Source organism: Pempheris klunzingeri, chromosome 7 (assembly GCF_042242105.1).
Source record: "Pempheris klunzingeri isolate RE-2024b chromosome 7, fPemKlu1.hap1, whole genome shotgun sequence".
NCBI lineage: Eukaryota > Metazoa > Chordata > Actinopteri > Acropomatiformes > Pempheridae > Pempheris > Pempheris klunzingeri.
The window spans coordinates 11,182,824-11,205,397 of NC_092018.1; the positions used below are offsets into that span (position 1 = coordinate 11,182,824).

General features: G+C 41.5%; 1 protein-coding gene across 2 annotated transcripts in view; it reads right to left on the bottom strand.

Moving 5' to 3' along the window:
* Window positions 1-13,117: 13,117 nt before the first annotated feature.
* arl15a (ADP-ribosylation factor-like 15a) overlaps window positions 13,118-22,574 on the bottom strand; it is a 99,440-nt gene continuing 89,983 nt past the window's right edge. For both annotated transcript variants that reach the window (XM_070833631.1, XM_070833630.1), the window contains exon 5: window positions 13,118-15,072. In XM_070833631.1, the coding sequence (XP_070689732.1) occupies window positions 14,920-15,072 (153 nt within the window). In that variant the 3' untranslated portion in view covers window positions 13,118-14,919. The remainder of the gene's footprint in view (window positions 15,073-22,574) is intronic.

Below are 22,574 nucleotides of genomic sequence, written 5' to 3' on the forward strand. Positions count from 1 at the left end.
AATGAGGATGGCGGTGCTGTGGCATTGTTCAGAATCCTCATTAAATAGCAAATATCAGCAATACAACAACCGCTGTGATCAGTCAGGACATAAACGCTGGTTTAAAGAATTGGCACCATACACTAATAGTTTCACAAGCACAGAAAGCAACATGTCTGGTGTTTGCAGGTAAATAATGTGTCTATAAGGGAGACATATTAAAGTATATTGATGTTACTTGTTGATAACAAGAGGCCCTCTTGTCTAACTGATTAATTTATTATGACTGAACGTAAAGGGCTGCGTCAACTGCATTACAAAAAACAGTTTCCTAGTTGCCCCTGGTGATATCATACATGCAGATAGTTTTCTTTATACATCTGTCTCCGACACTTCTGCTGCCACCTCAGTACGTTGTAGGTGAATGTTATCATGTTTGTGGTGCTCACAGCAATGAAAACGTACTAATTCAACCCCTACATCTCTTTTCAGAATCAGTGTCTCCACAGACGTTGCTATGAGCATTTTCAACTGCCTAACAAAAAATTGTCCCAATGAAAACATGAAGAGCAGCACATAATCCTACAAAGCAGCTCAGTGGGAAGCTACAGACTACGTAGGAATGTAAAAATGATCATTCTTTATTTTCTAACCTGATATCCTCTTAGTCTTTTATATTTCCTTAGAATCAGATAACAGATTTACATAACTCAGGGGATTCAGAGATGTACAAAATTAATTTTTCCTCTGTGGTTCTGTAGAGTTAAATTGCCATAATCCTATTGCAAACATTTGGTGGAGGTCAATGTGTTGAATTTCCGGTGATCAGCCTGGTGGAAAATCAACACAGTGCTTATTGCTGTGCTGTGAATACATTTATGGGAAATAATGGCCCTGCTCTTCGAAGGGTGGCTGTGAAAGCGCTGTGAAGGGGACGGGATCCCATTTACCTCCACTGTATTGAGGTGGCAACTTGATTTATTTATCATCTATCTAAACCAGCTCTATGTTTGGATACAAACACAGTTGCCTGCCAGTTAATCACCACATATAAACAGGATTAAAGACATTTAGTTCATGCATTACTAACCCACACTGTATAGAGCAAGTTTAACATATTTACACACAGCACCAACTGTGCTGAGGAGATCTGGAGACTTAGCACGAGCAGTGTATGCAACATACGGTGTAGCACCTGCTCATTATTACAGTGTTTTCAGCCACTAACAATGTTGTTTTATGGATTAAGTAATAATTCTTCTAGCCTCAACAGCTAGAAAATACAATAAAAATGTCAGAAGTGGGTCAAGTTGAAAAAAACCACAATCTGTGTTACACTTCATTCAATCGTGCATTCAAATTTTATAGAGCTGAAAGTGAAATGTGGCTCCCAGGTGGAAAAGGTTTTTGCAAAAATAAAATTCCCCTTAAAAAAAACCCCAAAAACATCCAGATAGTAACAGAACAAACTCATGTAGGAGTTCTGGTTGTACAAAAGGTGTTTTCCATTGCAGAAGAAATCTTCATCCATCATATTTTGTTTTTATTTTCTGTTAGAAAGAGAGTTGAGCCTCCTGAATACTCCTACGCTCTGGTGCAGAGCACACAGGCCACGATCGAGCTGTGTGTCCTGCTTTAACTCAGCAGCTGGACAGAAGACCTGATGTGAAAGTGTTAGTTTGAATGCTTGCCACAATTTGTTAATGGTGCTTTTCTAAATAACAAACACACGCACATGCGCACACACACACACACACACACACACACACCTTCACTCACATAAGCAGCTTCCTGGCCCACGGTGCCCTAATGATCCCTGCTTTCTGTGGTCGCTCACCATTGTGAACTCCCCAACTCAGGCGATGATGCACGCTACCCTGATTCCCTGTGTGTGTGTGTGTGTGTGTTTTCAGCACACACTGTGGACTGGAGCTTGTTTTGAAGGCAGCAGATCACAGATTGATGATGACTTCTGGTTATCCAAACAAAAGCTCGTAGCAGGCAACACTGAACAGAACCTGTTTACCTGAAGTGTGCAGTTTATTATTCTTGCATCATTTATTATCTTCAGTGCAGCGAGACAACAAAAACAGCTCTGCCATTTTATCCATTTTAAGATTTTTATGCACTGAAGCTTTTTCAAAATAATCACAACAAGCTTTGAGACTTTGGAAAAGGGTCAGTTCATCTAAATGAGATGAAACAATGTGATCACCTACACTGTTTATAATGTGGTACTTTCTACTTAAAGGCAGAGTCTGCAACGTTGGAGGAACTAGCAAGCGTAGCTATACTTACTATGAAAGTATCCAACCAAAAATGTCCCACCCCCTCCCCTTCAGAGTTCCCCTCTAAAGCCACTCCCCCACCGCCGGGTCCCTCAGCTGCTCTGTGCACTACTGCTGACTGACAGCCTCTTTTAGCTTTTCAGCCTATCAAATAAACTCGACACAATCATATAAACACAAGAAAAACAGCCATCACAAAAGTAACTTTACCATTGGCTCAGTTGGTGACTCAGGATAGTCTGTCGCTGAGACATAATTTAAATTTTGGCCACAGTTTCTTTTGCGACTCACTAGCTTGCGAGCTTTTAGCCTTGTGGAAGTCTCCGGTCATGTGCAATGGGTGCACTTGCAGCGTACCTGCAGGCTGGCAGGTACGAAGGAAGACAGGCAGGTCGGCCAAATGAAACGAGCAGGGTCTAGGTGTGATGACAGCAAGAAGTTACTCATAGTCATAGGTTACTCATAAAGAGGTTCGCTCATACGCTGCTGAAGAATCAGTTACATCTGAAGTGGAGAACATTTCTTCACTGAAAGAAGAGCAAAGAACAACGTTTCTCCCGACTGGCTTCAGCAAGAGTTTTATCTGCGTCAGGTAGGTCGCTGATCTGATTGGTTGGACTGTGATAGACAGATGGTTCATCCAATTACCTGCAAAGTATTTTTTGAACACACCCCTTTACAAACAGTCTCTATGGATGGCGGATGATTCCTTGTGGTGCTCAACACATTAAAAAAAATCCATTTAGAGAACATTATCAGCAAGATTTTTTTTTTTTCTTTCAGAAATAATGACCATTTTGACCACTATTTTTTTCCAATAGAGAGTAGTTCCAATGAAAACTGTTATAACAGAAATGAAAATAAATATTTGAATATCTTTGAATTGTGAAGAGTTTGTTTTTTGGATTGTGGGGTACAGCAAAGATAGACAGAAGAGACAGATATCTCAAATCCAATTCTGCATGGTTGGATATGAAAAGAGGTAAGTCAGAAAATAACAGGCTCTCATTTGGGGAAACGAACACTCTAAACACACGTTAAAGGATAAGGCTGCTGATATTTTTTATTTTTCTTATTGTCAAAAAATCCAATCAAAAGGCCAAAAACCAACAACGTGTTAGACCGTCTGTCTCTTCATGCTTTCTGACTTCCTTATCTTGTCTGTGTTACTCAGGCTCATCACCAATGGTTCCTCTTGTAAACATGAATCATTCTAAAGAGCTCACTGATAAAAACTTTAATGTAAAGAAAAATAGAAACGATCTTGTGAAACACCTGGGCACTGTAGTTTTAAGCAAACACAACCCAAACATGAGTAAATAATGCATTTGTTGGGGACTATTTTCAGCTGTGGATTAATACTCATTTGGAGCTCTTGTGAGTATTTACAGCAGTAGGACAGTGTTTGTGGGATTGATTCAAAATAAGCTGCAGTTCCCACACAGACAATACTTAAGATCAATTCATTGTTAGTTTTTGTTCTTTTCATGGAGCTTGTTGATGAGAAGGAAAATATAGAAGATCAGTACGTACAATAAATTATGTTTCCAGCCATGTGTGAGCAAAGAGTCTCACCGAAAACTAGCAGAAAGTATTTGAGGCATGCTGCTTGATTTCAGTGTTGCTCTCTTCAAAGGAACACAGTTAGATGGCGCGACGTCCCCCTTTGCCCCTCAGGTCTCTCTCAGGAGTTATCCTCTCTCAGGAGTTATCCTCCTGAGAGAGATCAAAGATGCTATTGGTCAGCAAAGAAGACAAAAGGGTTAGCTGAGGTGGTTAAAGTAGCTCAGTTAGCGTGCTGATCCCTCAATGTCTATTTTAACGGCCCTCCGACGTCCAAGATAAATTCCATCGCTGAATGTTAACATCTTATTAATGGGTGGAACAGACCATAGAAATGTCTCAACAGACAAGTTAAATGTAGTTTTCTCTGGCATAAATCACTTTAAAGCAGAATTTTTCATGTAATTTCTGCCTCACATGTCTTTGTGAAGGCATTAAGGCTGATTATAAATTGGACTAATGTCCACACTAATCTGCTTATTGCTAAATTAAAGGCGAGTTTTAAAAATGTCTGGAAAAGCAATTCATTTTGTTAGTGTTTGAAGTTGTCTGGCACATGGTGGGTGACGATGAATTGTCCCCCAAAGAGTTAATTGATGGAGAGGAGAAAACCTTCAGGGAGGGAAAAGTTCAGTTTTCTACCTCCCTGTCCTGTTTGAAGGAGATGTGAGTTGGCAGTGCAGGAGAGGCTTGAAGATTAATGTTGCAAAAGGGGGCTCTGACAGCCTCTCGGCTGGTTGCGGTTCTCTTGGGTGGCCCGATTGGTCTTGGATGTCACTGTTGCTACTTAATCTTGTGTATGTGAACCAGGCGGATTCAGAGGGGCTGGGGGGCTGTCCGCCCGGCAGCAACAGGAGAGACGGACTGAGGAGAATGCAAGAATGCCACTCCCTCAACTTTCAGCAGCTCATTTCTTTTTATTTTGTCCAGGTGGGAAAAAAAGCCATTAAATATTAAACTCAGTTTGTTCATTTTGATTCTGTGTGCGGTTTTGTTGTGCTGCTTGTTACACATTTAGAACTGATTTTACCGTTGTTTGGATCCAAATGTCACTTTACTTTGTTGACATGACCAGCAGGTTATTAATCAATGTTAAAAGCATGAATCAATCACTTAAATGATACAAATAACATGTAAGAATTAATGGAACTACATTATAGCAAATATTCAGTGATTTATTGTGACTAAAATAAATCTATGCTGCACTATAACCGTCTTATTTGCTAATCAGTAGTGGGAGAAATATTTAGATATTTTACATGAGTGAAGGAAGCAAAACCATACTGTGAAGATTCCCTATAATTATAATGTAAAAGCATGTAAAAGATTACTCAGTGAAAGTATGCAGGTATTATTGGCAAAATACACTTCGTGTATCAAAAGTGACCCAATTGTGCAAAAATGCTGCCTGTGATTGTTGCACAGCACTTTTTATATATTATATTATTGGATTACTGCTGTCAAATTAATGTGGTGGAGTAAACAGTTTAATGTTTCCTCTAAAATGTAATGAAATAGAAGTATAAAGTAGCTTGAAATGGAATTACTCGCGTACAAGAACCTAAAAACTGTCCTGAAATGCAGCACTTGAGTAAATCAGCTTGGTTACATTCCACCACTGCTGTCAATACCCACATTTAGAGTTCATGTTTTTTAGCTTCCTCTATGAGGCTGAAGTAAGTACAAAGCCCTGCACAAGACTTTCACAATATTGTCTGAACGAATGATGCAGCCATAAAAACATCATATAAGCTGGTTTAGATGAAGAGCTGAATACAGTATGTGTGTATAAATGTGACGTGTCAGTGTGGAATAATGTTGTTTTAACTGTTTTCTCAATCAGCTTGTGGTGGGCTCTTCCCAACAAAGTTTTTTTTTCTTTTTTCTTCACAGCTTTTCACTGGTCTAAAGTGGGCGGTACCAAGATGGACAAAACGATGTCACAAATGTGTGTGCACCAATCCAGATTTAGCAATATTTAAACGATCAAACGCCACATTCACAGTCTCAATGATCTACATTATCTGAGTTTGTGGTGTGAAAACTCTGAGGAACTGTAAAATGTTTTTTGTTGCCTATTTCCACATGAATATTCAAAGTGAGAAATACTGAATATTTGAAGCCGAGTTTTCAGGCGCTTTCAAGAAAAATGAGGATAAAGAGTAAAAGGAAAGTGGATGTCAAGGGTTTTAACTACGGACATAGTGATCATGACTCTAAGGCCAGTCTACAGCAAATAATCCATTCACTTTTTATAATATGAGGCTGTTGACTGCACTCTTAACCTGACACAGACCTGATGAAACTGTAATCAGGTTATTTAGTCTGACCTTTAACATGCAGCTACAATGGAACCCAAACTCTTTGGCAACAAGCAAATTATATTCTGGGACAAAACTACAAACTTGAGACTCCAGACTACACAGTTGGTCAGTGAGGTACTTCATGGCAGGTAAAGACAGCTGACACATTTTCATCTGCTGGGTTTCTCCTATTAGCAAATCCCATTAGAGGATGTTTAGGCTCAATCCTCAGAACAACAGTAAACAGCACTGCCATGTGATCCCACTGCACTGCAGACATTTCATAATTCTCAAATTAACATTTCAAAAGGGAATTCACATGGAGACCGTTTACTTCTATACATTTGCTTTTAAGCCAGGAGTTTATTTGTCCTGTACTTCATCAGTTTTAGAGATATTAAAATAAATCTGTGGACTGGGGCTTTATCGCTGTGGATTTTTCTTTATGGTAAGTTAGAATATTCAGAATCATGAAAAGTCCCACAGACTTTTACAAGAAACTACATTATTTGGGAGTTACCTCAATGAAAAAGCAGGCCGGTCTGGGCACTGAACACCATTGGTTACTGTAAAAGTATAGAAAGACTCAGCGCTGCCAGTTGACCTCTCTAAGCCAATCTAAACTGGTCTCTTACTTGACCTTTTTGACATTTAACCCTAATCCTCAACACCTTAAACACTATTTCTGGCTTCAGCTCTAAGCTTATTCCCACTATGCAACCCATGTTTGTTTCTGCAGTCTGCGATTCCAGCACAGCTGAATCATCTCAGCACCACGCTGTTCACCTTCTCCTGTTTCTGTTGTTCACTCAGATCTTATTTGTGACTGACTTTGCAGTTTCCTGCCTGACTCAGGGTGCATTTCGTCATTGCTTAAAGGCGACATTAAATTTGCACTCCACCAAATATGGCTCCGGCAGTGATCAATCTGCTCTGTGCCAAAACTTTGGTATAACACAGGTGTTCTCTCTCTACGCAGTGACCGTGTTTACTAGATTGTTCCTGTGAAAGACTCACTTTTTCTCCTTTTTTTCGCTTTCACACGGAACGTTTGTATTTTGAGAGCTGCAAGCTGCCCACATAGTGTCGTCACTGGAGCTGCTTTCCCCGTAAACTGTTTGGATTCAATGCGCTAATCCACCTACAGTGTTTGGCTCGGTGCCACGCAGCACACCCATTGGACCGTAATATATAAAAGGCTAAATTTACAGGCAACAATTAAATATTTACTACATATTAGCAACTTATTAATCACCTCTGGCTCCTTACAAACATTCACTCCGTTGGCTTGTTATAGGAGTTATCAGAGGCCAAGGCTCATAAAAACTGAGTGTAAACAGTCATTGAACTAAATGCTGCTTGTGTTATATTAGTGTAAAATGGCACTTGGGGCAAAGCTCTAATGTAATTTCAGCTTGCCTCATTGAAAACATTCTCTTCAACAACTTTTCACCCAAATCTGCCCCTCCTTGATGCTTGTACTACATCTTGATATGAATTTCAAGTGCGCCTGCATTACATTAAGCCTCGCCACCTTCTCAGAGTGACATCAAGCCACAGCTGTACTCTGCACATGTTCATCTGATTGTCCTGCAGAGACAGTTGGTGCATGTCAGAGCCTTCCACTTTGTTATTCCCTCTTTTTCAGGGCTGTGACAGTAAATTCTACAAAGTCCGCAAAAAGCTCGACCAAAGCATCGCGTCTGTTCGACTTGAGAAAGTTGTGACGGGACAGAATCGTGAGTAAGGGGCGAAAAGTCTGATAGCCATCAGTGGGACGGGGATCGCTGAGTCTAGACCACTTGAGACGGGCATGTTAAGGTCACGCTCATAAAAGTCCCCTAGACACGGTGCTTCTTATAGACCTGGAGGGGAAGAGCCAGAGCAGGAATCACCTGCACAGATGGGTCAGGAGCCGCTCCACTGCAAGCTGCTACTGGGCCCCCCATCACACAGCCTGAGAGAGCAATAGGTTTCATATGCGGCACACTGTGAATCAGACTCAGCTTCAAATAACTCACAGTAGACTAAACTGGGCTGTATGCGGTAGGTATGTAGGGAGGGCAGGGCAGTTATCTTCAAAACATGGACTGCAACGTGACCGAGGTGTCATCATAAAGACGGATTTAAAATAGACAGGAAAAATTACCCAGTGTGGTTTTGTTTTGCGCCAAGGACATAAATCTGTATTTGGATTGGATGATCATGAAAAGCCAATTTTTAAATAGTCTTCTTCTCAGATCCAGAGCAACAGATCCTTCAGTGGCCACCACTAATTGACCTCTTGAAGGAATGCAACGCCTTCTCCTTGACTGACATTTGCTTTTAGCGGCTCCTGTGGGATGGGGCGGTGGGCTGGTGGAAGGCGATAGCGGGGGAGATCCTCTGGAGATAAACCGCCATGCCCCCTGTCCCTCAGACAACAAAGAAAGTGAGTGATGTTTGTCTGAAAACCAAGAGCCGCGATCCCTCTTGTTTTGATGTGTGGGCCACCTGGGATGCGGGTTTCCATCAGCACTCGGGCCGAGCAGAGAGGAAAAGAAACAGGACTCACACAGATCTCATCCCCAGGACAAACAATCTGAGTGACAAGCCTGCTGGAATCCCACGGAAGTCACCCAACAGACGAGGCATTCAAACACACAGAAAAAACAAGAGGCGTTTAGGTGGCCACAAAGGGCCAGAGTAGAATTGCACAGCATGGTTTCCTCAATTTTTCAAAGACAAAAGTTGAAGTCTTTTAATATCCAAACGTACGCAGGATCATATCAGTTCCATCTCATCTCTAACTTAAAGATGACGAGGTGCCAAAACTACTCTGCAGCAAATTTACAAGTTGAGAGGCTTTTAAAGGCAGTGTTGAAAATTAAGTTCATTTTTTCAAGACTTAAATACAATTTTGACATACTTTTACTTGAATATTTCCATTTTATGCCTATTTATACAATTCAGAGGCAAATATTGTACTTCCTAGTCAACTACATTTATTTGAGAGCTATAGTTTAGTCTAATTTAGGATCAGACGAAGAGACTGATCCAGAACATCTGCAGGACATAAAAAGACAGAAAATCTATGATTAGGTTTCTTGTCATCTGTGAGACTTCACATCGAGTGTGGTGCATGGGTTGCAGTTTTTCAGACTTGATTCTGTGAAGTTGTGTGGTTCATAAATCAGTGAATAAGGTTTGGAGATGCACAGCTCACAGGTTTCAGCAGGTCAAATATGTTCCAGAAATATAAATAACATTTGGAAGGGTTTATGGATTCTTACATTAAGAAAAAGAGTTATGTTGAGTGATAATGAGAAAGTCTGAGCTAGCAGTCATCCTAGACTAATAGGATTGATTGGAAAGAAATGACTGTGGCAGCTGTCTGGTCTGGTGCCCAATATCCTCAATTTCCACTTCTGATTCAATTACTTAAATATACTCAGACTAATTTAATTGACTCAAATGTGCTTGTTTATCATGACCTTTATATCAGATATAATGGGACTGAAATATTGTGCAGAGGAGAAATGAAAACCAAAGGTTACATCAAGTCCAACCCAAGGTGAAGCAAAGTTTAATCCAGGGTTTAACTCAAGTCCAAAAGAAAACAAAAACCCTTAAGTGACTAATATAGCACCTTGAAGGAAAAATCAAGTAGATCATGTCGAGTGATAATTAACGGTAATGATGACTGTAGCATGTTGCTGCAGAGTGCACTTACTCACTGCGTGGTGGGGGTGTCACCTGTTAGGTTCTCTCAGGTTTGAGCCGTTTGTTAGTTTTACAGCTGCACCACAAACCTGCAGGATCACATGCACAACGGGAGGGATTCCTCCGCCCTTACATGCAGCATCAGGGACGTCGGGTCCGAGGAATCACCGGCTACAGCTGGTGAGAAGAGAAAAATCAGGCAAGGCTTTAATAACTGTAACAAATATCTGACTAGATTTGTTTACTTAGTTTTATAGAGCATCACATGTGCTACCACCTCATGTCAGTGTCGTATGATTGTCTAATAAATCTACAAAGATTTAGATTAATTAAAATCATCTAAACTAATTTTAAGCGAAGAGAGTCTGAAACTATTGCCACCACTATGGTCCGGGCACTACAAATGAATCTGTTCACTCACAGCTGCTTTTCTGTGACTATTAATCCACCAAATTAACATAAAATCAATGTGTGAGGTTGACATTGACTGGATAACTTGGCTGTCAGGCCTTGATAATCAAAACTACTGTTTGCTGCTCGATTCAAATGAATTAAAATATGTGAAGTGACATGAATGAATGTCAAAGTGCTCCACATTTTGTGACTCTTTGGAACCATCATCTCTCATATCTGGAAATGATTATTTGGTCCAGGGAGCATTTCCTCACCAGCTTACATCACATCGATGCATTTACGTCACTTGTGTTTGTTTTTCAAAGGGGTGTGTGAGGGAGAGAGACTCATGAAGGCAGGAGAGTGTTGAAACGAAGAGGAAACACCTCGAATGAACCCAGAGGACCTGCCTGATAACTGACCGGTATCTCACTCACACACATGCAAACGTGTAACATGAGCGAACTCAGCATCAAGACTCATTTCTGTGCTGCGTCACAGCTTCAGGATCCTGAGGAGGAGACAGTTTTTTTTTTTTTTTTTTGTGGGAGCAACCCCTCGCTGTGAGGGGCCGGGAATGTGGGGTGTCCTGCGTGGAGCATCGGGTGTGGGAGGCAGAGCAGGGGTACGAGGCCCAGATGGATGTCAGGGTAACATCTGTTGCACCTCCTGGCGGGGTCTTATCAGCAGAAAAGCTGCCACACACTGGATGGGAGAAGACAAGAGAGAAAATGGCATTCTTTGCAGAGTTTAAGAAAACAAGCCTGCTTTTGTTTGTCTTGTAAACGAAAGTTAGGTCCCCTGTCGGGTCACGCATTTGCATTTCACAAAGCTCACACGGTTCGTTTTGTTGTGTGTGTGATCGCATTTGTTTATACTTCTGGTAGGTCGTTATATGCGGTCAGTCTACTTTCTACTGAGTAAAAGTGTTGATTTTCAGTCCTGAAGAGTTCAAATGAACATGAGGCCCATGTTTAAATCCAATCCACACTCGATGGAAAATTTCCAGTGTTCTCATTGACTGTGATGTTTGTGTATTGTACACACGGTACCCAAGCACCCAAGCTGTGAAAGCAAAGACGGCTAGTAATGACGTGAATGCAACACTCTTAATATCAGAAAATCAAAGCCAAGAAGACAAGTGATTAATAAACTACGCTGGAGGCTGCAGCTTTGCACGGTGGAGAATTATTAGCAGGCTTAAGCTCTACGGCGTGCTGTGGGTTACATTTCTGTGTGTGTGCTCAGTCATTCTTTACATGGGGGATCTTAAAAAGGACCGCGCTGGCATTCCTGCATGTTTCGCCCTTTTGTTACAAATCACACATTCTCCTTATATTATTGGCAACAGTTAAGCTTGCCATAGTTTGTTAGATTTCCCAAAGTCTTTTTCCTCCCCTCAAGGCAGCCATTAATTACCATTCATTTTAGTGAATTATGAAAAATCAACTTGCAGAGGCTTGAAAGTTTCTTAAGAAACTGTATCCATCACAGTAAACATCACGTCTATGTTATTGTTGCTTGGTAATGTAAATAAAAAAACAGACAGATTCTAAAAGTCTGGACTGTGTTACTACACAACAACAATAATATAACTTTGCAGCTTCTTATCTGTAGCCACACTGAGGTTCTGCTGCCAGCAAGGACAAAAGAAAAAACAACACAGCCAGACACCATCAATTAAACAGGTAGAGTAGGTAAAGGTTAAGTGTGGGAGGAGAGGACTGGCTGCATCTTTTTCTGGGGAATAAAATTAACTGTACAGACAGAGAGAGAAAGTGAGGAGGAGTGGAAGAGAGAGAGGTCCCCTGCCTTTCTTTTCTCTCCCGGGAGGGCTGCTTCGCTGAGGTCCTGGCCTCTTCCTTTCCCCTGGGCATCCTGGATGCCCATGCTGAGGGAGGGCTGCTTTGGCGTGACCAAAGGGAAGCAGAGCGAGTAAGAGAGAGATGGAGAGAACCTGAGGGAGAAAAAGATGGTAAGGAGGGAAAGAGAGAGAGATAGAGAGGACTCAAAAAAAAAAAAATAGAGAGAAAGTGAGAGCGACAGGAAGAAAAGGGGGGAGCGAGACGAGCGCAGCAACCCATGGTTTGTCTGTGGGCTGCAGCAGCTTCCAGAGCTGGTGTGCAGCAGACTGAAGAGAAGCACGTCTGCCCCAGAGGCAGAGACTGGAAAACAGGATCAAAGAGTCGCCAGGGCAACCTGCATGACACACATTGTATTAAAGCCACACGGTTAATTTGAAAGAGATGGAAGAAGGGCAAAAGAAGAAGAAAAGGGGAGGCAGAGGTAGCACAGACTAGAGTATATTTATCAGGAACTCCTGTCTCACTCGGTTAACTTTCCACTCAAAACTTTCTTCTGCTGCTACACTTTGACTTTGACTGCCTTTTTTTTTTTTCTTTTAAACTTTGGCTCGACCTCCACTGGCTCATCTGCGTTTTCCAGATTATCTCCCAGTGTCTCACATTTCCACCGGTCACCTTAAATCACAAATCAGAGACATTGTGAAGAAAATGTTTCCAGAAACGTGAAAACATTCAACTCAAACATTTCATGCCTTTACACAAAGTACGAATGTTACATTGAACAAATATTTACCGCCCTAAGAACAAAGTCTTCAAATTCACACCTGCTCTGACTAAATTTCTACTTTCACAAACAGATAAAACGCTACAAACATGAGCTACACAGCTCAGTCATTATTCTGAGAATATACTGTTTAACAAACCTAGAAACTGTCCATGCTCTCATAACGCGACACTCAGATGTAAAATATAAAATATTTTCCTACAACATTTTTACAAACAAAAGAAATCAAAATGTAAATAACAACTAAGACAATATTTCAATTTTTAAAACTTTAATTGCCATTTTAGACAAAATGCATGATTGAAAAAATAAAAACAAAAATACAAAAAAAAAAAAAGAACAGACTGAAGTGAATGTTTTAAAACGTATGTGTAAGCAGATGTTATGCAAAGTCCAACATTTGTCCAGTCCAGTTTTTTTTTTTTTGCATTCAAGCGACTGAATGCACGACCCATCCAGATTGTAAAAAACTACCTGGCAGATCTCACGTCAGGTACAAAAAGTGATTAAATCTCTAAAAACCTGACAAAATACTGAACAAATCAACAATAAAAATACAAAGCACACAGGGAGGAGGCAGGAGCATTATCCATTACTGAAGCACATCTTGGGGAAAACCGCACACACCTGTGGCACAATCAATACGTCTCATTTTAGAGGTGTGGAGTCCACACGAGGGCAGCCCGTCTGAAACATGGCATCTGGGATAAAAACCCCAGCGAGCAGTAATGGGGACAGGGAGCGGAGCTGGAGTGGAGGGGCAGTGTTGGTTGGAACAGGTTGGGATGAGGTGGGGTGGGGGTCCGCGATAAACAGCAGACAGGGAGGGGTCTTCACAGACAGTTGGAAGGCATTAGGGTGTCGGACAGGGACTTGTCAGATGCAGCTGTTGCTGTGGCTGATTGATAGAGTTTGTATTCCACCCTGATGGGAGACTGGAGTCGCTAGCCAGTGTTGAGAGAGGGATTATGTCAAATTCAAAACAAAAAAATACATTTAGAGTGTAGAAATACAAAAACAAACATGACATTTGCTTAATACTGAAATTAAACTAAATCCGTCACATTTCTCTACCTTGTGGCTACATCCAGCCCGGTCAGTCATCGCGGTTGTTTTTTTTCTTTTTTGGTCTTTGATTTGAAAGAATTCGTAAGTATGGTATGATATATAAAAAATCTGAATGCAGCTCTACGAGGTTAACATACAGAGCTATAAAACATATCCTAAGTTGCACATTTATAAAAGCATTCAGACTTGATCCCACTTTCTCTAAACAGATTCACGTCTCCATAAAGTCACGTAGCACTTAGTCACATGATTAGTAGTACTTGCGTATGGCTGCACAGGAGGGTACACAGCAATATGCTTGTCTGCATGTACGTAATACTCCATGAGATACTCAGACTATACTATTCAGATTAGATATTCAGACACGGTGTGACACACCAATATGTAACTACCGTACATAACACAGGGCTTTGGACTATGCACTCCAATCACACAACGACATTCGTTGTTACCGAGTCAAAAAGAGAAGCACACTTGACAGCCGTACAGTACTTCTCAGTGGAAAGAACATCAACAGTGCCCACCCACACATCCTGTAAAGTAATTACTGGAGATGTTAAACATATCTACAGACAACCTGGGCTCCAGTTTGTGTGTGACGGTATGTGTGTGTGTCTGTGTGTGAGTGAGTGTGTGTGTTAGTGTCCAATGAAGACTGACAGAAGGCCCATATGTCCCACATGCCACTGGTTTAATCACAATGGCACAGGCAGTAGTAAACAAGGTTTCCGTTTCTAGAAAAGTTCAATGATTTTTCTTGACAAACCGCTTTACTTTGGGTGCGTTTAATGGCAGCTCTCCTCTGTCAGGTTGTAGTGGCTGACTGTTGGATGTTCCAATTTCAAAAATGAGAGTGCAGTGAACGAAGGATAACATACTATACACTTCTCAAAGACAGAGGCCAACATCTGCTGTATTCTCTTGTGTGTACATGTTTGTGTCTGTGCATGAGTGTGTGTACATGGGCACCAGCAGGATGTGGTGTTTTCTTTGTCATTAGCCGCTAATGTCTCTTAGCATTAGCAGCGTTAGCATCATATCCTTGCAGGCTCTGAGTCTTTGTCTTCCAGCAGGCTAATGAACTGACCAAAGATCTCCTTCACTGCCTCCATGTTGTCGGTGGAGCTGCCCTCCAGGATCCAGCGTTTCCCTCTGGCCAGTGGCTCCAGCTCAAAGTACTTCTTGATCTGCCAACAAATCAGAGAATGTGGTCAGTCGAAACATTCAATATTAACCGATTAGTATAATGCATCCTTTTCAATCACATTTACATGGGCAAAATATTTGAAATATATATTGAAATAATATATTGTGCTCTAGAAACGGGTGGGAATGAAAGATTAGACCAGTATATGGTCATTTTAGGACTCAGACACACAGAGGTGAGGACCAGAATTATAATTTTGTAATTTTATGTGTGTGTAAGAAAGTGTAAGAAAAGCCCAGGTTTTACTGTTGCATCACAGTTTTCAGAGGATACACTCACACTCAGAATATTAACAAGACAAAAAAGCCAGAGCTCTGTGCATCATCCTTATCCACACTTAGTTTTTCATGCATAATGGTTTTCCTTCACATAATCACTCACAAATACATGAAGGCACATCCATGAAACTTTCCAAACCCGGCTTTGCATCCTGAGCACAACCAAAGTTAATAAATAAAATAAAGTAAAAATAAATAAAAAGAAACAGTCTTCTTATTTGATAAATACTGTATGCGGCATGTTGGCTTGGCACTGCTCATTGTAACAGTTGATTGTAAAGCTCATATGTTGGCTTTTAGCAGCTCATGACAGTGGGGGCGCAGAGAGGTTGGAGGGAGAACCAGAACCAGCTGTTACGTAAAAACAAATCTCAACAGAGGGAAACAATGTCTTAGACCTCCACTGAAGGTACTGCAGGTTGTTAGGGTTTCTGACATTTTCAAGATGAGAGTAATGGAAGCAATTTCGTTTGCCTGACGTGAGCGAAGTTCAGCCATCTCCTCCTGTTTGTCTGATAGCCAGTGAGGAATGCACAAAGACAAATGTGTACCGTCACCTGTTCGAAGAAAAAAAAAAAACCTACTCATGTCACTGGTGCAACAGAACTACACCATGAACACTTATTTAGGCAGTCTTTTGGTTTCTTTTACGAATTATTGTAATCAGGTTTTCACATTGGTTAGCTAAAGTGTGCTAAAGGTCACAGGCTGTTAATGGGAAATTCATCAATCACTACAGAGATTCCAATGCTGTGAACACATTTACAACATTTCATCACCAGCAATCATGACTTTAATCACATTCTGTTTAATGTTCAGATAGTATTTCTACATATTTCTAGAAATATGAAACACATTATTACAATCACAATGGCAGATACCCTCTGTATTTTGAAAAGGTCTTCTCCAGTATTAGAAGACAAATGCATCTGTGCACTCTGTAAACACCACCAATTCCACACAGGTGCCCGTCACACAGTCAAATGACTTTTCAACTTCAAGTGAAATTGCTTTTGTCTAGACCGTGCTGGGCTGTCTAGCTGTGCCATGGTGTGTGGCATGAAGAGGATGGGGAGGAGGAGGAGGAGGAGGAGGGTTGGGGGTGGGGTGTTGGGGGTATTCTTTGTGTCTGCTCAAATCCAGCCAGCCATGCCAGTGAGTGGGAGAGTGAGCGCTGTCTCTGCCCGAGCCGAGTCTCTGTCCGGGTGTAATGTGAGTTTAATGACAGATTAAGTCACCTCAGCCGCGTTTGGCTCAGAGGCCTGGCTAGAAAGCCGAGCGGACCCAAACAGTGTTAACAAATCTGTCTGGGTAACTTGAGCTGCCCTAGTCCGGGCTCTAGCCCCAGACCTAGACTGCAGACGATGCGGCTGGCTGCCTGTCTGGCTGTCTGGCTCACTTGTCTGCCTGTAGCCAAGGCCCTCTTCTGGAAGACTCTGGCCCCTGCACTGGCAGGCAGTCAAAAGGCCAGCAGTGACCTCTGTGCAAGTGCAGACAGGCTCATGCTTCTCTCACTTCCCCTCCTTGCCTCGCAGGCCAACAAAACACATCCAGGGGCATCTCACAGTGTGGCAAACACCTTCTATCTTATCAGACAACTGATCTTACCAACGATACCAGATAACTTATCAAGTTTTCAGTGCAGCTTTACAGTTGTGCAGTCAGGATAACACAAGTAGTCTGAAATACCTAAGAATCCTCCGTTTACTTAATACCCAGTTGGTATGAACACCTTCATACAGGCCTCATTACATTGACAAGGTATCCAGTCCAAAGATTTTAGTCACACAACAGGCGGACAGGGTGCGTCGCTAAAGTCACTGTCTCAGTGTTACATGACTGAAGGAACCCCATGACCTAACAGCCGGGTGCATCCACATTGGCAGTCAACAGTGTGGCCCAAACCAGTTTCTCTGAGATTAAGTCCTCCTAAGCACACTTATGCTTGCTTAAGGAATTGCGTGAGGCAGTGGGAAGGGTAAGCCACACAAGACATGGGTTGCCAGATGGCTCCTAGGATGACCACTGGGTCATCCAGTCTAGCTTCTTCTAGGTCATACAGACCGGGGGCCTTGTCTTGTGCATGGGAGAAAGCGGCTTATACATGCATAAGGGTGTCAAAAAATCTTTAATCACCTATGTCTGGGGTAACTGTATTCCCTCTGCTGGAATTCATCCATGTTAGCCACCAGGGTATAATGTTGTGGAGAGCCATAAAATCCAGGAAAGCAGAACTCTTTGGCAAAAGGCCTGAATAGTTTCAGTGACTTCTGAACCTTCTAGTTGCAGGTGCAGAGTGGACTGAGAACTTGCATAGCTTGATTTTCTATTTAATTTTTATCACGTATTTGTATTACAGACAATTATATTAAGCATTATTGTATTTTATTTTAGAATAACTAATCAACATGAAGGGCAGCATGGTGGTGCTGTGGTTAGCACTGTTGCCTCACAACAAGAAGGTTCCAGGTTCGAATCCCGGTTTGACAAGTGTTCTTTCTGTGTGGAGTTTGCATGTTCTCCCCATGCTAGCGTGGGTTCTCTCCGGGTACTCCGGCTTCCTCCCACAATCCAAAGTTAATTGGTGACAATTGGTGAAATTACTCGTAGGTGTGAGTGTTTGTCTGCCTCTATATATGTTAATCAACATGATTATTTGTCACAGACTGGTCACAGATCTTAGGAAGAGTGGTGAATGTGAATATGTATATAGCTGAGTATATATATGTCAACCAAATTAGGCTTCATTCGAGATCTGGCATACTACACATTGATTAAATCCCGTTTTCAGGTCCTAAATACGAAAAGATGGGACCTGATTTGTATTTTGAAATGCCCTTAGTAGTAATGCTAAAAATGCTGCAAAATTATACAGGAGGCTCATTTAATGGACAGGAGACTGCTGGCATTGTAGTTTTACTGTGTGAACAATGGCCACCTACATTAACATAAAGGTAAATATTTCAACAGAATTTTTTTCCTAATAAAAGCCTGCAGTTGTGTTTAACTGCAATTACTCACATAAGAAGATCTGATGATGAATTGATTGATGATGGAGGATATAAATTGATGTTCAAGTATGCAACTGATCTAATGGTTGAATGAGGAAGAGGTGAGGCAGGCAAGTTTGTCAGGGTGGGAAAATGTATGTAAAAGAATTTCTAGGTACATTCCTTGAATTACTATTGCAAAAAGGTATCCAGGCTATGTGTGGGATACCAAAATACACTTGGCCAACAAGACTGTACGCTTCTTCTGGAAATAACAACAATTTTCCTAACTTTCGTCTTGAATTTGACATTATCATTAGGTTTGAAAATGTATGACCTGGTGTCTGAAGGGAGTGACTGCACAGCTAGTCAGCTAAGCTTAAGCTCCAAACCTGGCAAGCCTACTTCAGGCTCCTTAAGACAGTGGATGGGCATGCATGGCACGTGCGCTCAGCTGCTCCCTGACCTATGCCAGATTACACCATGTGATGGTCACTGTTGGCATAATGACAAGTCAAGAGGATATCCTGGTAGAATAAAAAGAGCTTTGGCAGCTGTCTACTGCCAGCAGAGCCCTACTCTGGCCTCCTGAACAACTAAACACATCAGGGAGGCAGACAGGCAAAAAAAAAAAAAAGACAGACTGACTGGATGAGAGAGAAGAGAAAGATGCCTGAGGCCAAGTTCTAGTCATGGAGGTGTATAATGTTGGCTGCTGAGAATACATGTGAGAAAACCCCTGACAAATTTATATCCCTCACAAATAAATTTATATGTTCTCTTCTACAATGGTATTCAGCTTAAAAATAAAATTGAGGATTCAAACTAAAGAGCAGGTGCTCATATTGCCTCTATTCTTGAATTATAGATTGTATTGAAAAAGAAAGAAAAACTGAACAAAAATCTGTCTTAAAATCAGCACAATCAAAATCCAAAGTCAAGTTAAAAATTAATTCCCTCTTCTTATTTCATTGTTTTCCTTAACCTGGTACTTCTATGTATACTCATAACCAGAGCTGCAGCATGCACTGCGTAACAGGTTACCAATCCCACATGGGGGTAGCATAAAGATTAAATCAAACCACACCTTTAGGATATTCAATCCAAACTCTGGACTGCTGGGCTCCTTGACAAAGATGCGCAGTTATTATATGTACATGGTGCAGGAAGTTATTTATAGTTCATAGTAGATAGTATCTTCAGATTTTGGCATCAATACCACCAGCATCATCAAAAAGTTTCCAAAGATGACTAAGAAGATACATTTTTATATATCTATAATGTTATAAAGTCACATAAAATAATTAATTGTGGAGAGAAACAGAGTTTCTGGGAACATTTGCTCAACAGACAAAACGTGCCATGTGAATTATGTCGCAGACACTTAATAGTAAACAGACAGCTGACAAATGCCGCTAACTACCATGCAGCCTAATATGATCCACATTTATCGTGTTTGCAGTGGAGATGTATTAACTTCAAAATTTATGAAAATTTCTATGGAGCATTCTCATTGTTTTGTCTGTTCCCTATAGTCATTGTGGCGGTCGAGTTACTGCAGAGTAATTCAGGTTAAGTGCCTTTCTCAAGGGTGCAATGGCAGAGGGCCAAGGCAATAGAATACTCGCAGTTCACATGCCATGTCCAGGATCTTTCTGATAAAAAGACTTGCTGTGGTTCAATGGTCTTGTGCTATGTACATGTATTTGGGAAATCTAAAGTCAGTTCTAGCATTCTTGCAGAGGTTAACAGCAAAGCCAGATGGAACAGATGCAGGTTTGTTGGATACACTCCTACAGCAGATCAGTATCGTAAAAGAAAGTTAAATGACCTGCGCTGTCAACTCTCAATTTCTCATCTACGTTTTTTTTTTTGACAAGTCTGGCTTTTGCAGTTGCCTTAGGTTCCAAAAGTCTGAGAAAAATATCGAAACTAAATTCAGTGATATCGAATAAAACTAATAATCTCTTCCTGTTAAAGTAATAAGATCATAAAAGGAAGAACAGGAAACGTTCACTCGAGAAGAGTTTGCCTTTCAGCCATGTTTAAAGCCAAAACATAAAAAGAAACTGATAGAGAGACTTACTCACACAGATATGTTACCCTGCAAACACTGCTTTCCTGCGGGCAACTATCAAAACTGTTCTGTGGAGCAAGGGGAGCTTTACTCAATAAACTCATTGGAGAACCAGTGATTTCAGCCTTGAGGTTTTCATTTGGATAAACTTCAGCAGGGATCATTTTTCAACAAAAATAACATCCTTTGTTCAAAGGCTACTTAAGAGCATATGTGTGCATAAAGTGACCTCTGGGAAAGGCAGCAGAAAGTGGCCACACTTTACATATATACGTTTAGGCATTTTAGATGGGATTTTTAGTAAAGTATTGGCTTTAAAATAATGGTGCCTCAGTCAATCCAATGCCCTTGTCGTAATATGTGGCATGAACACATGTCTATCCTACTTCACTGTCATGTGTCAAAACCTCACCACACGAGTAAGCTATATAACTGGAGAAGGAAGCATTAGGGGGTCTCTGAACTAGGGAAAGTGGCATACTCAAATATCCAAGACAATCAATTACACCATCCCTTGACATGTTGGCCCCTGTGAAAATATCAGTCACTTGGAAAGTGGCCCACACTGGCGACTGCATTGAAATGGGAGGGTAATGTGAGATCCACTTACCATATAATAGATATGCCTTTGTTTGCTTTTCCGGCTTACCTAAAGAGCCTTAAAGACATGAGAGGGCCTGGAGGGGAACACTTGGGAAGCATGTGAAAAAACAAACATTGCACCACAAACTGTGGGAGGTGTCAAATGAAACAGCCCACTGGCCAGCGAGTAAAACCTAAAGCCTATTTAGAAAAGGCTGTAACACCTTGGGCAGAGGACCCAAGGTTTTCCATCGGAGGGGATTACTATCCGTGGGCCTTACAGAAGGTAGATAATGACATGATCACCTGTTAAGTGAAAGTCTTGGCTGTAGGTGAGGCACATGACACTACCACCTTTGTTTCTAGATCACATGAAGTGAGGACTTCAGGACCCCCCCTCTGAATTTTCTTAGGATCGCTAGCAGGTGGCACAGCACAGACAGATGGGTATACAAGGCTCAGCATGGTTCAAACCGTGCCTCATCTTATATCAGCAACAATTCTCCACACTATAGTGGGTGCTGTGGACAAATCTACAGCAAGCACACAGGAGGGTTATTTTAGAGGTCATCAAAAGCAGGAAAAGTTACATGTGATGTCTCTCTGTCTCACAAAGGCTGCATGTTGCCATTGTACAGAAAGTGCAGTTTCCTCCAATTTTCCAAATTTTTCCTGTCTTTAAAAATACACTGGCGTTTTGGAGGAGGCTGCAGACGAAGCACTCAACTCAGGGATACCAAAGACCAACAAGAAGGAGCTGCGCACAGTTGAGAACATTAATATTTTAAATTCTGTAGATGTAGCACCATCAAACATTATGGTTGTTTGCAGGTGCGCACAAGAGTATGAAGACTCATGCAGAACTAGAAATGAAAAAGAGCACAAATTGAAAGGAACTTATGGTGACAAAAAATATAATACAAGGACCACAAAGCTAAACTCTGAGCATGGAGAGAGGGAGTGAGAGAAGGACAAGGATATGCACTTTCAGTTTAGTCCTTCAATATGCTGTCAAAGCGATCCTGGCCTAGGCAGCAGGTAAAAGCGTTGGGACCACCCTGGAACCAAGCCACAGTTGTAGAAGTGTTGGACCAGGGGATTCGGCAGGCAACAAATTAAGACTTACGTCCCCACGTCACAGAGCAAAAACTGAGCTGCCTTTAAATTTACTGTCCTGTTCCACTCTGGAGGGACCATGGGTCTCCCTCAGCGCAGGTTCAAAGTGATTCACTTGCGGTATACTTCTCTTCAACTGACCACAGCCAGATTGGAGCCATCCTCAGAGGCACTATAAATCTGAGCAGGTCTGCACAGGGGACATTCTTCGGTAGCACAGAGGCATTTATTTTTATTTTTCTTGCAGCAGATCAGTTGTCTTCCCAAAACACTGGCTGCTGTTACCTGGGTAAATGAACCATGTCTCAAGTCTGGTAGTGACAACAGCAGATGCAGTGTTTGTTTGCAGAGCACACGTTCCAATGTATTTCAACACCCTTATCAGTACTGTGATTGGGAAACCAATCGCCAAGCTCTACTGGGAACTGGATCAGTAATT